The following is a 13273-nucleotide window of genomic DNA, read 5'->3' on the forward strand; positions in this document are numbered from 1 at the left end:
CCGCGTGTGCGGGGCCCGCGGGGCTCCCGCCCGGTGGATGTTCCCAGGGCGCTGACGGCTCCAGCTGTCGTCACAGTCTTTTTTCCGTAAAGCACAACTTCGAAACTCGCTCACCACGCTTTCCCTTTTTCCCTCCCCCCCCCCTGCAGTGACAACTCGCAGGTTTTCCAGCCTTACGTGCTGCGGACCCGCAGGAACAGCACCACGGTGATGAGCCGGCACAGCCTGGTAAGGGGCCCGCAGCGTGGTTTGTTTACACCGAGCAAGGAATAATTGGCAGGAGAAATGGAAGTTTAGCTTGATTTGTGTTTGCACTCAGCATCCAAGCAAGCTTCCAGGCAGCAGAATATGCATATTTTATTTTTCACCTGCAACTGCTGCCAGCAATAAAAGAGTGCTGGTCTGTTAAGCCATGTCCCCAAGAAGAGAACAAAAGCTGAAGCTACATGTGATTCTCACTATTAATTACAGTCTTAACCTGACCATGGCTTGGAAGACAACACTTCTCACTATTGAAAGCCTCGAAAGGGACCCACTTTTCTTTAGAAATGAGAGTCACAAGTCTTCCTTGGCCTGCTCTTTTTTTTTGCAGAGGCTGAACTACAGATGTTAGAAAATTATTTAACTTTTCAAAGATGTTGCGTTTCCTTTTTTCACCCTTTCTTTTGCCAACTCAGATCTATATGTTCTTTTCCCCCTAGAAACGTTTCTTTTTCATCTGAGGGTAGGGAAGTGTTGCTTTTCTCAAAATCCATTGAACTTGTAGTCCTGAAATAGGTTTTCTTGATGTTTTCTGTTCAGAAAAAGTGAGATGGAATTTTAGCCCGAAATATTCTCTTGTGCAACTTTTTTTCAAGATAAGAATCCAAAGTTGTGGAACTCAAATCAGGAGGTGTTGCAGCAGGCACATGTGCATCCTGAGTTGGCATGTCTGCATGTGGTAGGAGCCAAAGCTCCAGAAGAATAAAACTGTATGCAATTGAAAAATTGCAAAAAATACAGTTGTAAGGATTGTTGTTCAAGACTGAGCTGAAAGGTTGAGATTTCTCCTTTTACAGCAGCCAACTGGTTGGGTAAGTCAGTGCAGGAGTTTGTCACCTTACTGGAGGCAGCAGGGAACTGTGGAGTGTTCCTGGCTTCCTTTTTAATACCCCACTTGTCTGAACAGCATCCAGAGCTGTTCCTGCATCCGAGGTGCTGAGCTGGGCCTGCTTGCAAGCCTGAGCTCTGCACCACTTGCTGAGTGACAGAAGGAATTTGTGGGTGGTAAAACCAGTCTTTTCTCCTGAAGGTCAATGTTTTCTTTTTGCAACATCGTTTTGAGTCACCCACAGGTAGTTGTACAGCTCATTTTTAATTCACTGAGAAGGCAGGTGATGGGATGCATGCAGGCTGCTGGTGTGGGATTTAATCATTGTGGCTGGCACTTTTGTGTTTTCCCAGTTGTTGTCATCGTCTCCTATTCGTATTCCTAGCAGCCGACTTCATCAGATCAGAAGGGTAAGTGAAGTTCTTACCTCCATATTTAGTAACAGAATGAAAAGTATTCTGTAATATTGAACCATTTGCATGGTGGGAGTTTTCCTATTGAGTTTCCCAAGAGGAAACAGTCTTTTTTTAAGACTTAATTTCAACAAGGAGCTGTCCTTGCAAGGCTTGTGGTTGTCATGTTTTAACTACTTTGCATTTTTTAAGTGTTGTTTCATTCAAGAGAATGAAGTGAGCTGGGCTGCTGGCAGTCTCTTCCTTCTGGAAGTGCTCCTGCTGTTCATATTCCAGTTCTAACAGGGATTTACTGAATCACAAGCATTATTCCAAGTACCTGTGATGAATTAGATGTTGTGGGAAAACTTATGGCATTTATCTCCTGCAGGAGGAAGGAGTGGATTTAATGAACAGAGAAACAGCGCATGAAAGGTGAGTGTTATTGAAACAAGATGATAAAATAGCCAGACTTATCCTCTTTGTAGCTACTGATGGGATTTTTTGTGTTCTAGGGAAGTGCAAACAGCAATGCAGATAAGCCAGTCATGGGAGGAAAGCTTGAGCCTGGTAATCTCTTTATAGATGTTTCCTTTTTAATTCTCCTTTTACACTCGACTGACGAATTTAAGGGGAAGAGAGAATTTAACTGTGAAAGTAATTTAAGAAGAAATTAAGTTCATCTACCTTAGCTGTCTCATGCATTTGGCCCAGTGACTTTCCATTAGGAGGCTGTGCCTTGGGTTCCAAGGTAATGTTATGCACCAGTGTGTTGAGTGTGAAACCTTGTATTTACAGAGTGACAATGACTTGGACAAGTCTGAGAAATCTTCCTCCCCAAAGAGAATAGACTTCATTCCAGTTTCACCTGCACCTTCCCCTACAAGAGGGATAGGAAAGGTAGGATAACTGAAATACCAAACTGGGTGAACATAGTAGAATTTTAGACCAAGATGGACTGTGAAGTTGTGTAGCTTCACAGATTGTTTGATAATTAAAAAACACAACCAAGCAACAACAAAACCCCCTCCAGCCCAAACCCACATCTTATTGGTTTCAAAGAATCAGATGATTCTTATCATCTTAGAGCCTATGGAGTTTGAGCTGTGTGCCAGTTCTGTCACACTGAATGTTCTCAGTTGCTGCTATTTGTGCAGTGTTTGGACAGGGTAGAGTTCTGCTCTAGGGAAGCTGGAAGAGGTTGTTAAAGTAAGCAGGTTTGGACATGATCTTCAGCCAAGTCAGAGGGGGTGTGCTGGGGAAGGAGTGCCACAATCAGGATGTGTCCTGTAGAGTAGGAGTGCAAGCAAGGATCAGGAGTTGCAGATCTCTGTGGTGAGGAGGTTGAAGATGTCTGTCAGGGAAAGGAAGGCATAAACTGACTGAGCTGGAACTTGGGTAAACTACTTTGTCCAGTGAGAACTGGAAAACTGAAATGTAGCAGAGAGAAACTGGCAACTGTGTTGAACTGTGGTGAAAGATGGGCTCCCTGACCTCTTTTTCACCCTCTTTTGAGGTTCTGCTTTTATTGCTGCTATTTTTTTGCAAGCCTCTAGCACGGAGAAGCCACTTGCTAATGCTGGGTAAATGTGTCTCTGGTGTCACACTGATGCTGGCAGCTGGCGTCCTGTACCTTTGGAATCATGACTGCAAAGCAGTGGCTGTCAATTTGACAGAAACATTTTTGTGCTTAGCTGTGGGCATTCATGGGCTAAACTCAGCTGCAGAACTACAGAGCTGAATACTCTGTTCTACTTTGGAACATTGTGTTAAATTTTCAGGTCAGGTGAATTTTGAGTAAGCTCAACTTGCTTGTTTTGACAAACCTCTTGGAAGAAGTAAGTCCTGAGTGCTCTAATGCTACTTCTAAATGTAACAGAAAGAACAGAAACAACCCTCTTACTTAGAAAACTGTTCTAGTTTCAGATTTCTTGTGGGTTAGAATTTTAGGTTAATCTGAGCAGGATTGCATTAGCCAGTATGTTTTTGCAAGTTAAGTTTTAATGCTTTTAAGATTGTGTTTGGTCATCTCTGCCTTATTCTGTTACTAGGTTTTCTTTAAATGGGCATGTTTTGTTTGGAGAATGGGGGGAAACACCTGAGTATTTAAAAGGAAATTCTGAAGCATCTTAATGTGACTTTGTCTGCAGCAATGTTTCTCACCATCATTGCAAATGTTTGTGAGCAGCAATGGATTACCTCCAAGTCCTATTCCCAGCCCAACCAGGAGATTCTCCAAGTGAGTAATATCTGCAAGTAGCAGCTATACATGCCCTACATTGGCATGAATTCCAAAGCTAGCAAAAAGATTAGTTAAAGCTGATGTCAAGGCATTAAAAGAGACACTAGTTTTGGAATAGCTAAAGGATTGCCACACCAAAATGTGGAAGTTCAGCTTCTACCAGTGGTAGCTTTATGTACAAGTTCTTGTAGGAACCTTGGTCAGCTGCAAACTAGACTTGGTAATTTGTGAGGAAATTCCTGGGTGCTTCAAGTGAAATTGGTTAACTAGCCTATCAATTAATTCCATGTAAATATTGCACACAATTTGTACATGGATTGAAGTGAGAATGTGATGCACGAAGGGAAGGAGAAGACCCTAGAAAATTCACTACAACTTGGTGTGGCAAATAGTCTGCTCTAATAGGCAGCACTTTTACCTATTTATTCAGGTTCCCTAAGCATTCCAGGTTGTAAATAAATAGTTTTAAAGAACATTTCCTATGTTATGGTTGTGTTGATTGGGTGCTGGGTGTGGTGGTGTTCAGGCTTGGGTCCTTCACAGGCCTGACTGAGTGTCAGTGTCCTCTCTCTCTAGCAGGAGGAGTCAAAGTCCAATCAACTGTATTAGGCCCAGTGTTCTTGGCCCCATTAAAAGAAAAGGTATGTGTATTTACATTCCCAGATGTTATAATATGGATGTAGTTTTGCAGCTGGATACATTCCCATATTTTTGCTGTTGTTCTGTAAATATAATGCACTTGTATCTGCAGTGAACTGGAATTTGCCAGTGGTAACTTAAAAATACAATGTAAAGTAGATAGTCTAAACCACAAGACTTAAAAATTTTTAAAGCAGTTGCTACTTGAAAGAGGCAAACTTATTCCACATCAAATTAAGTGTTATGAATATTTGTAAGCCCTGACATTCCTATGAGTACCACTGTACAGTGCACACCCTGCAGATCATCTCAGGAATGTTGCTTATCATGCAGTATCTTCTAAACTTAGTACTGAATGTTTGGTTATATTCTGAAAGTTCAGAAGGTGAGTGTTTAGAGAAATGGAATAGATCAGTGCTCCTTCTTCCTGAAGGGGGAAAGCTGCATTCTTTCCTGGAAGTATTCCATAGTGAGGATATTCAAGTTACATCCCAGAACAAGTCTCCATAGCAGAACTGGAAGACTGAAGTATTTACAAGTGTCCCTCTAGCTATTCTTATCTTTGCATTTGATTTTTAAACTTAGGCATCCTTAACTGCACCAAAAACGTGTCCTTTTATTTGATAAGAATTATGTTTAGCCTTTGGGGAAAGCTACTGCTTACTGGTGTTTTTAGGATTGCTTTCACATCAGATAAAACTGTTGTCTAATTTATATTGACAGTGGAGAAGAGAGAGACAAGTTTTCTCATAGATATCAATCCTACCTTGGTTGTTGTTTTCTATGAATTTTAGAGGCATTAAAAGTTGAACAAAAGTTTAAAAAGTCAGAAAATGTATTTCCTTTTCATACAATTCTGTTGCCAAACTAAAAATTCAAATACACCGTAGTGAGAGGTTTTTTCTTTTTCTTTAAGCTTGTTATTGGCAAAGTCATGATATTTTCAGTGTGCCTGTTGTACAGAAGCTGGGTAGATTATACAGAACAGATTGTATGAGTTCTCCCCATCATGTTTAATCTTTTTTTGTCAGTAGATGATGATTACAGGTACAAAGACAGTCGGATTGATGACTAATTAGAAGTGCACACACGCCAATTTTTTCTATTCAACTTTTCTGTAAAAGTGTTCACATGCCTCAGAATTTGTTGCACACAGGAGGGTGAAACTCTGCACCAAGCTGGCATTCCTCTTTTCATGATCACCAAGATTTGATGTCCATATTTTGGCTTGTGTCAGTTGTATCATGTCAGCTGCTTAGTTAAAATCAAGTCACAGTAATTAGTTTGCTGTAGATGACTTGATGGTGACTTGATGACTTGTAGATGACTTGATGATGACTTGACTTGTAGTCTTAGGTAGCAAATGCCTGGTTTTGTGTCTTTGAGATCGTTGCAGCCCCTCAGGTACTGCTGAAGCATTAGTTCAGTTAAGGATGGACTGGATGGTTAAACAACTAGTACCAAATTAATGCCTTACCCCTGTGTTTTGTTTGCTGTAGAGGATTCACCATGTGACAGGTGCAACCTTGATGCATCATGGGGCAAACCTTTGTTTTACAATAGAGAAATGTTAAATAGTCGTGCCAGAGGCTCAATAAGTTTGATTATTTGCACTGTTTTCCTCAGGTGAAATGGAAACTGAAAGTCAGCCAAAGAGACTTTTTCAAGGAACAACCAACATGCTTTCTCCAGATGTTACACATCTGACAGATCTCAGTTCATGGTAAAATATTTCATGTGCCCTGAAATGCCAGAACAAGGACTGTGCATTTATCACAAGCTTTCTTGGTTTGGTTTTTATTTTTCCTTCCAGACAAAAAACCCCTACTTTATGTGTAGCCTGCATGTGACAATGTTCCTGCTTCTTTGATCAGTTCCTCCTGAGCAGACCCTAGCCTACATTTTGTGTATCAAAACTTCAATACTGAATATAATTGTTACAAATCCTCGTTGGTTCATCAGCAAAGTTGCTTTGCCTCAAAGATGTTTCTTCATTTCAGTCTGTTGTGGGCAGTGGTCAAATAGTATCTGTGGTGCTTCTGAGGACTGGAAAATGTGTGTGTAATAGTTACTGCAGTTCGTGTTGATACATTTATGTGTTAGTGTTACCCTCCTGTGTCTCCTTATGATCATAAAAAGCAGGGTTCTTTCGTGGGTCAAGAGTCAGATACCAAGTATTCTAAAGTATCAACTGTGTGTTACTGTAATTTGTTTGCCTACAGACTTGAAACTGCCTAGAAATATTTGTGTGTGTTGCTTCCAGCTAAATTGCATAAGCATCAGTTTCTGTGCCCTCCAAAATCTTGCTTTGAGTTGTGCAACACTGAAGTAATCAGTGACATCTTTGCTTCATTGCTGATTAGGTTCTTATTATTCTTTTCCTATAATCTTTTACAGTTTTATCCTCATTACTTTTCACCTCCTTTCTGTAACTCATTAAAATCAGAGTCATGATTTGTTCTGCATGTTAAAAAAAAAAATAATTCTGCTCCTCATTCCCGGAGGAGCACGAATCACTACACAACATGCTAGAGAAAACAAGGAGTTTTCAGGGCTGCCAGTCTTGCAGTGAAGGCTGAGTGGTAGTATAGGTCTCCAACATCCTTTCTACAGAGGGGGAAGGACATGAGCTTTCTACACAAAGACATCAGGCCCACCTTACTAATCTTTTTCTTTTTCCCCAGCCTGTCTTCAGATATCCTGGATGGGAGCAGCAGCAGTGTTGAGGAGCACGAATCACTACACAACATGCTAGAGAAAACAAGGAGTTTTCAGGGCTGCCAGTCTTGCAGTGAAGGCTGAGTGGTAGTATAGGTCTCCAACATCCTTTCTACAGAGGGGGAAGGACATGAGCTTTCTACACAAAGACATCAGGCCCACCTTACTAATCTTTTTCTTTTTCCCCAGCCTGTCTTCAGATATCCTGGATGGGAGCAGCAGCAGTGTTGGCTCTTCCTCTGATTCCTTGACTAAAGGCAGCATAACCACAGAGTCTCCAGTGACCTGCTCCAACTCCTGCTCCTCATTCATTTTGATGGATGATCTCTCACCCAAGTGACTTAAGTTCTGAGTCAGTGTCTGGCTGTGCTGTTCCCTCCCTCTACACTTGTACAGGGAAACAAACTCTGATCCTTGAACCATTAACGTGAGGATTACTGAAAGGAAAACTGTCATCCTTGGTGACTTTCCATGATTTTGATTTATCCATTTAATGGACACTGTAGACCATATTAATGTCTGGTTTTGCAAATTTGTTTTTTAAACAAGATGTCTGCTCAGATTATACTAACTTTTTGCTTTCAGGAACTTGCATACACTTTTTGATTCCAAGAATAGGGAACTACCTATTAGTGATGCAGTTTTTTGGAAAATACTTCTGTCGTTATCGTGGTCACTCTGTCTAGGGGGAAATAATTTGGTTTGGAAGGATTTGAAAATACTAATTTATTTTCTGGCACTTCTGCCATTGTGTAAAAATATCCTTGCTTCTTTTTTTTTTATTTTTCAGTCACTAGACTCAAATTCTCTTATAGAAGTGAGAAAAAACCCTCTTTTCTTAGTGCTGCTAGTCCTTTCTATTACCGAAGACCACAGCTGGTCTGGAAATCTCACTCTTACTACATTAAAAAAACAAACCCAAAACCCCACAACAGAATAACTAATGACTGGCACATTTATCATCAGCAAAGAAAGAACAGCTTGAAGATGATTAAAGCTGCATAATTCTGTCCCCAGATCGTTTATCCTACGGGTTGTAGGAGATAAGGTCAATGCTTAGCAAGGTCTGGCCAAGGAAAATGGATCCACGCCTCGATCTCAGACGTGCAGTGCAGATCACTGAGTCATTTAAACTACTGTGTAGGACAACCACGTGTGGCACCATCATGTCTCCTGTGGCATTGAGGTCATAGGTATTCTTGTGCCTTAGGGGACATTGTTAGAAAAGGATGGGATATAAACCAGAGGGGTGGGTGGGCAAAGTCCTTTTTGTACAGCTTGTTGATGGGAGTGCTTGCCAAGAGTCTGTCCTGGGTGCTGCTTCCCTTCCTGTTCCTTCCCTTGCCAAGGTGCTGTTGGGCAGGCCCAGCTCTGCTGGGAGATGGCAGCCAAAACCTTTGGAGCTGCTCTCTGCAGCATTCCTGGCTTTGTGATGGCTGTGAGCAGGGCAAGCAGCTCAATGAACAGTCAGTTTCTAAGGAAAGGCTTCAAAGTTTGGATTGAATGTGAGCTCTGCAGATGGGCTGAGGAGTCAGATGTGAGCTCTGCGTAGGCCTGATAAAAGTACCTTGGTCAGTCTGAGGTAAGACAATAGGTATTTTACTTTTTAAAGACTTTAATGGGGCAAAATAAATCTGTTTGTAATCTACTGTGTTATGCTATTTATTATTTATAACTATGTAAAAAGTCTGTGGTGATGAATTATAGTATTTTTTTATGATTAAGTTTTTTATGTTCAGTAATTGCTGGCTGGTTTGTATTTAATACGCAACGTTGTCTGCCAGAATCATAAGCTTCCATTTTTGAATGTTTGTAACATAAATGCTTCTTGTTTCTCTAAAAGTACAACTTCTTTTTGAAAGAAAATAGCACTGAATTGAAAGTAAGATGATGTGCTTGAAAAGTGAGCACAATCTCTGGCAATACTGTTTGGCTAAAAAGGGGAGGGGGAGAACCATAGGGTTGTTTTTTTTCCTGTTCTGAAGAAGCTGTTGAGTTTCCAGAAGACATGTACATACCAGATTATTTTTTAAAAGTGTTCCCATTAATTTGTAAGAAGTACCATACTGGGCCAATGGTGGCACTACAATTTGTAATATAATTTTCACCTGTGGAGCTTTAGTTCCCCACCTCAAATAAATGTGCATATTGTAAAATCCTGTCCCTTGGTGCCATTTTTCAATGAGCTCTGCAGTACTGAATGTTAATTTGATTTGTATATGCACAGTGCTATTTCTTGAATTTTTGATGTCTTAAATCACTCTTTTTTTTTTTAACTCATGCTTGTATCTTCTCTGCTCTCTTGATGCTAAAACTTTTGCAAAATACTGATAAAAAGTCTGTCATCAAATTCAACCTGTTCCCTGTTGCCCCAGTGTCATTATACCCTGCTTTGATTAGTACTATGATTTAGAAATCTGAGCAAGGGGTGGCAGGAGGGGGGGAAACCTGTTGCATGCTTTCTTAAAACTGAGAAGAGCAAAGCTGTTGCTTATTTCTGGCTGACTTACCTGTACAATTGATGTATTCCAGATTTGTTTGTTAGTGGAGAGTCTTTATATATCAAGTGCTGGCCTTTGTAAACATTAGAATGTAAGCTTCATAAAGCAAACGCACAAATACTCCCCTCTGTTACAGCAGGTGTTTTAGTGTTGTGGCTGTTCTCCACTCTTCAGAAGACTATTTTATAAAATATATACATGATACACACAGGCTGTGTCTGAGACTGAATGTCATTGTTAATCCAGTGGGTCCCCTCTAGCACCATGTTCTGTTTCACCCAAGTAGCTGTGAGACCACTTCTTGGCTTTAATACTAAGTTTTCTGATACTCTCACAGCTGATATTTAACTGCACCTGAGCTGCTGCTGCTGAGAGATTTAATCTTGATGGCAGTGCAAGGGCCTTACAGCATAACCTGACTAGTCACTGCACTTCTGGATGTGTTAATTGTCTTGTCTGTAATGAATTAAATACAAGTTTGGGGAAGGAGGCCAGCTGGTGCTGGTAGTCAGCTTTAATATATAACTATTGACACTTAACAACTGCTTTTTATGACTGCATTTGTGCTGAATTGCCACAAGGAGTGGCTGAGAATTCCTCTCCTTCCCCTTCTTTTTTTTTGTTTCAATAAGGAACCATTCATGTGTATCTAGTGCTGAGAATCACCAGGGATGAATTAACCTTTCATGTTGTAACTGTTGAGGAGAAAGTTAAAATTACCAGTGTGATTCAAGTAGCATTTTAGATGGATTATTTTTAATACATGAACGAGTGTATGATGTTGGTCTTTGGCTCCTTGACTAGTACTGCCTTTCCATCCCATCCCTAGCACACTGAATCCTCCTTTTAGTGGGCTTAGCATGCTGGAAGGATTTTGCCAATGGTTTAGAAAAATGTGTGTGTCAGCTGTGGAACTCTGTATGTTTTGATAATACAGAGTGTTCTGCATCAGGAAATGGGTCACAGTGTGCGTGTTTCATCCTCCTTCATTGAATTTCAAATTGGGGATCGTGGGCCCAAAGCCCTGTATTGAAGGGGCTGCTTTTCTGTGTGTGATTAAATCCTTTCTCCTACAATGAAAGTAATTAAACTGTCAGTGGGTGAGGACATAAATCTGAGCCCTGAAGACTGGATGGGAAAGCCCATTCTCAAAGTGCACGAGGAGAGCTACGCTGTGTGAAAACAGCAAACTGGGATGATTATTGTTAAGTCCTGGTAAAAAGTACTCGAACAACTCAAAATGCTACAAACAAATGTAAGGCTTGGGCTTGGCACTCTTGTGTCAACAGAAGCACATTGGGGCTGGATGTGGAGGTTGTCTTGAGCAGGTTTGGAACTCCCACCTTCTGGTGCACAAACCAAATAGCCAGTCTTGGGAAATGATTTATTTTTTTTTTGCAAATATTCACATTCTTACCCAAGGACCCTGCTAATATATTGTGTGGCCACACACATGAGAACTTGTTTTTCCTGGAGGAGTTTCATCTGCCTATAATCTCCCCAGTAACTTAATAATAAAAAAAGCTTTGCATTAATATGAGTTCAGATGTTACATGAAGTCATAGAACTGTTTCATTTGCTTGTTTGGAGTGAAGGCCAAGGAGTATTTTTGGAGCTATACAAACTGCCTCTTGTATTCCAAGGCTCTTATATAAATGGCAGCTCTCCATAATAAGTGGAAAGGGACTTTGCCTGCCATTCACTGTTTCAGTCTCTCTTGAAATCTGCTAAACAATCCTCAGTAAATTCAGTGATGGACACCAGATGGGTCACAGCAGGTACCAGGTGAGAAGGAGGTAGTAATGAGCCCTCAATTAGAGTTTTAGTCCTGGATGTAGACCTAGCTTATCCAACTCAGTGCCAAATGAAAAATGTGTTTTTCAACTTTTGAGGCTTTGTTGAGGGTCTGCACTGTTCAAACTTAGATGAACAGGCTCCTTGTTGGGGAAATCCAGGACTGGTTTGCCTGAGCTGCCCCCAGGGAGCATGCTGTGCTTGCCAGGCAGAACTAGGCAGCAGTAGTCTCAGGTTTAGCTCTTTGGAGAGGGCAGAGAGTTGCAGTTTGGGCTGGCTGTCTAACTCACAGCTAGGACCTTTGTCATCAGCCTAAAATCAAAGGTAGATGTTGGTTTAGAGCAGGTCTGTTTTCTGAGGGAGTAAACAGGCTGCAGATCTTGTTTGAGCATGAAGGCCAAGGTCTGCTTCTTGCTGCCCATGAAGAGTCTCCACGTAGGGGGGTAGTAGGTGCTGCCATCCCCATGGATATGAGTGCACACAACTTCTAACTCCCACTGTACCTCAAGGCTATCCTTTTTATTGGTGTACTGGGCACTTCATGGAGGTCTCTTGTTTCAAACTAAGTTGTTTTGCACTAAAGCTGCTTTTTATTACTTGCTTTTAGATCTTAAAGCCTTTTGATATGGAGCCTGTTGGGCCTTGGGTTTGAGTCTTGCCTCTGACTGGCATGCCAGGGCCAGCATTTTCTTTTTAAACCTGAAGCAATTTGTTTTGTTCATCCTGCATTATACAGTTTGGAAATGCAGAACAGGGAGGTTTCTTGCTATTAACAAAGAATGCATGTTAGCTTTGGTGATCACAAAAGGCTGGGGGGGGGGCGTTTAAAAGAATTAGACCTGAAAACACAGAACAAAGCAAAGCCTATTTTTAGCAAACCAATTCAGCTGGTTTGATACCAGGCTCTTTTTTTTTTTTTTTTAATGGAGGCAATGGTCTTTTGAACAGGTCCTTAGTAACACAGCAACAAAACCCAATATGCTTTCACCCCCAAACACTTAGCGTAAAGTAAGTCTGGAGAAGAGAAGGCTCCAAGGAGACCTTATAGCACCTTCCAGTGCCTGAAGGGGCTGCAGAAAAGCTGGGGAGGGGCTTTTTACAAGGGCTTGTAGTGAGAGGACAAGGGGCAATGGATCAAAACTGGAAGAGATTTAGGTTAGACATTAAGAAGAAACTCTTCAGTGTGAGGGTGGTGAGAGCCTGGCCCAGGTTGCCCAGGGAAGCTGTGGCTGCCCCATCCCTGGAAGTGTTGAAGGGCAGGTTGGATGGGGCTTGGAGCAACCTGGGCTGGTGGGAGGTGTCCCTGCCCATGCAGGGGGGTTGGAATGAGATGATCTTTAGGGGCCCTTCCAACCCAAACCACTCTATGATTCTATGAACACGTTGCTGGAGGCCCATAAGTTCTGTTCATCCCTAACAAAGAGGGGGCAGGACCTGTCTCTAAACAGCAGTTTGCAGTGAGATCCCCTGTGATTCAGCAGGGCTGTCAGTGACACCAGGCTGTCTAGCAGTTTCTTGCTGTCTAAAAAGCATCATCTAACACTGTACAGTAATTCTAACACCTACAGCCTCCCTTGGCTTATTTCTGAAGGCCATGAGATTTTTATCTTCTATACAAACACCATTATTATCTGCTGTTATTGACTGCAGTTTGATGGCCTTTCTAAATAGCTGTGGTAAAGCTCCCGGTGGACTGGTTGGACTCCCACAGTCTCTCCTTTTCGGGTAGAACAAGAGTTTGGGATTTTTTGATTATTTTTCAGATAATGCAATGTGTGTCTTCTGGAAGAATCATCCATTGTGTTTCAATTCTGCCCAGGCATTTGGATATAGTTTATGCAGAAGTAACTCCTATTTAAAAGCATGAGTCAAATGAATCTTGGAGACGATGACATGC

At 41.5% G+C, this 13273-nt stretch overlaps 1 protein-coding gene across 4 annotated transcripts; it reads left to right on the forward strand.

Annotated features, from left to right (window-relative positions):
* The first annotated feature begins 156 nt into the window (after positions 1-156).
* Positions 157-7434, forward strand: LOC104390518 (protein FAM122B-like). 4 transcript variants are annotated; one of them, XM_009999663.1, is made up of 9 exons: positions 157-228; positions 1444-1500; positions 1874-1917; positions 1998-2052; positions 2281-2382; positions 3633-3721; positions 4301-4365; positions 5990-6086; positions 7271-7434. In XM_009999663.1, the coding sequence occupies exons 1-9, from the start codon at positions 211-213 to the stop codon at positions 7419-7421; spliced, it is 678 nt and encodes a 225-aa protein (XP_009997965.1). In that variant the 5' UTR covers positions 157-210; the 3' UTR covers positions 7422-7434. The 4 variants fall into 4 exon arrangements, with proteins under 4 accessions (XP_009997965.1, XP_009997966.1, XP_009997967.1 ...); XM_009999664.1 differs by having other exon boundaries at positions 4304-4365; positions 7271-7421; XM_009999665.1 differs by lacking the exon at positions 1444-1500 and having other exon boundaries at positions 7271-7421.
* The last annotated feature ends 5839 nt before the right edge of the window (positions 7435-13273 follow it).

Source organism: Chaetura pelagica, unplaced genomic scaffold (assembly GCF_000747805.2).
Source record: "Chaetura pelagica isolate M959 unplaced genomic scaffold, ChaPel_1.0 scaffold456, whole genome shotgun sequence".
NCBI lineage: Eukaryota > Metazoa > Chordata > Aves > Apodiformes > Apodidae > Chaetura > Chaetura pelagica.

Bases quoted from the DNA above. Each gene is read 5' to 3' on its own strand.
- LOC104390518 (XM_009999663.1), top strand. The intron at 1,501-1,873 runs GTAAGTGAAGTT...TATCTCCTGCAG, and splicing joins GACTTCATCAGATCAGAAGG to GAGGAAGGAGTGGATTTAAT. The intron at 3,722-4,300 runs GTGAGTAATATC...CTCTCTCTCTAG, and splicing joins CCAACCAGGAGATTCTCCAA to CAGGAGGAGTCAAAGTCCAA.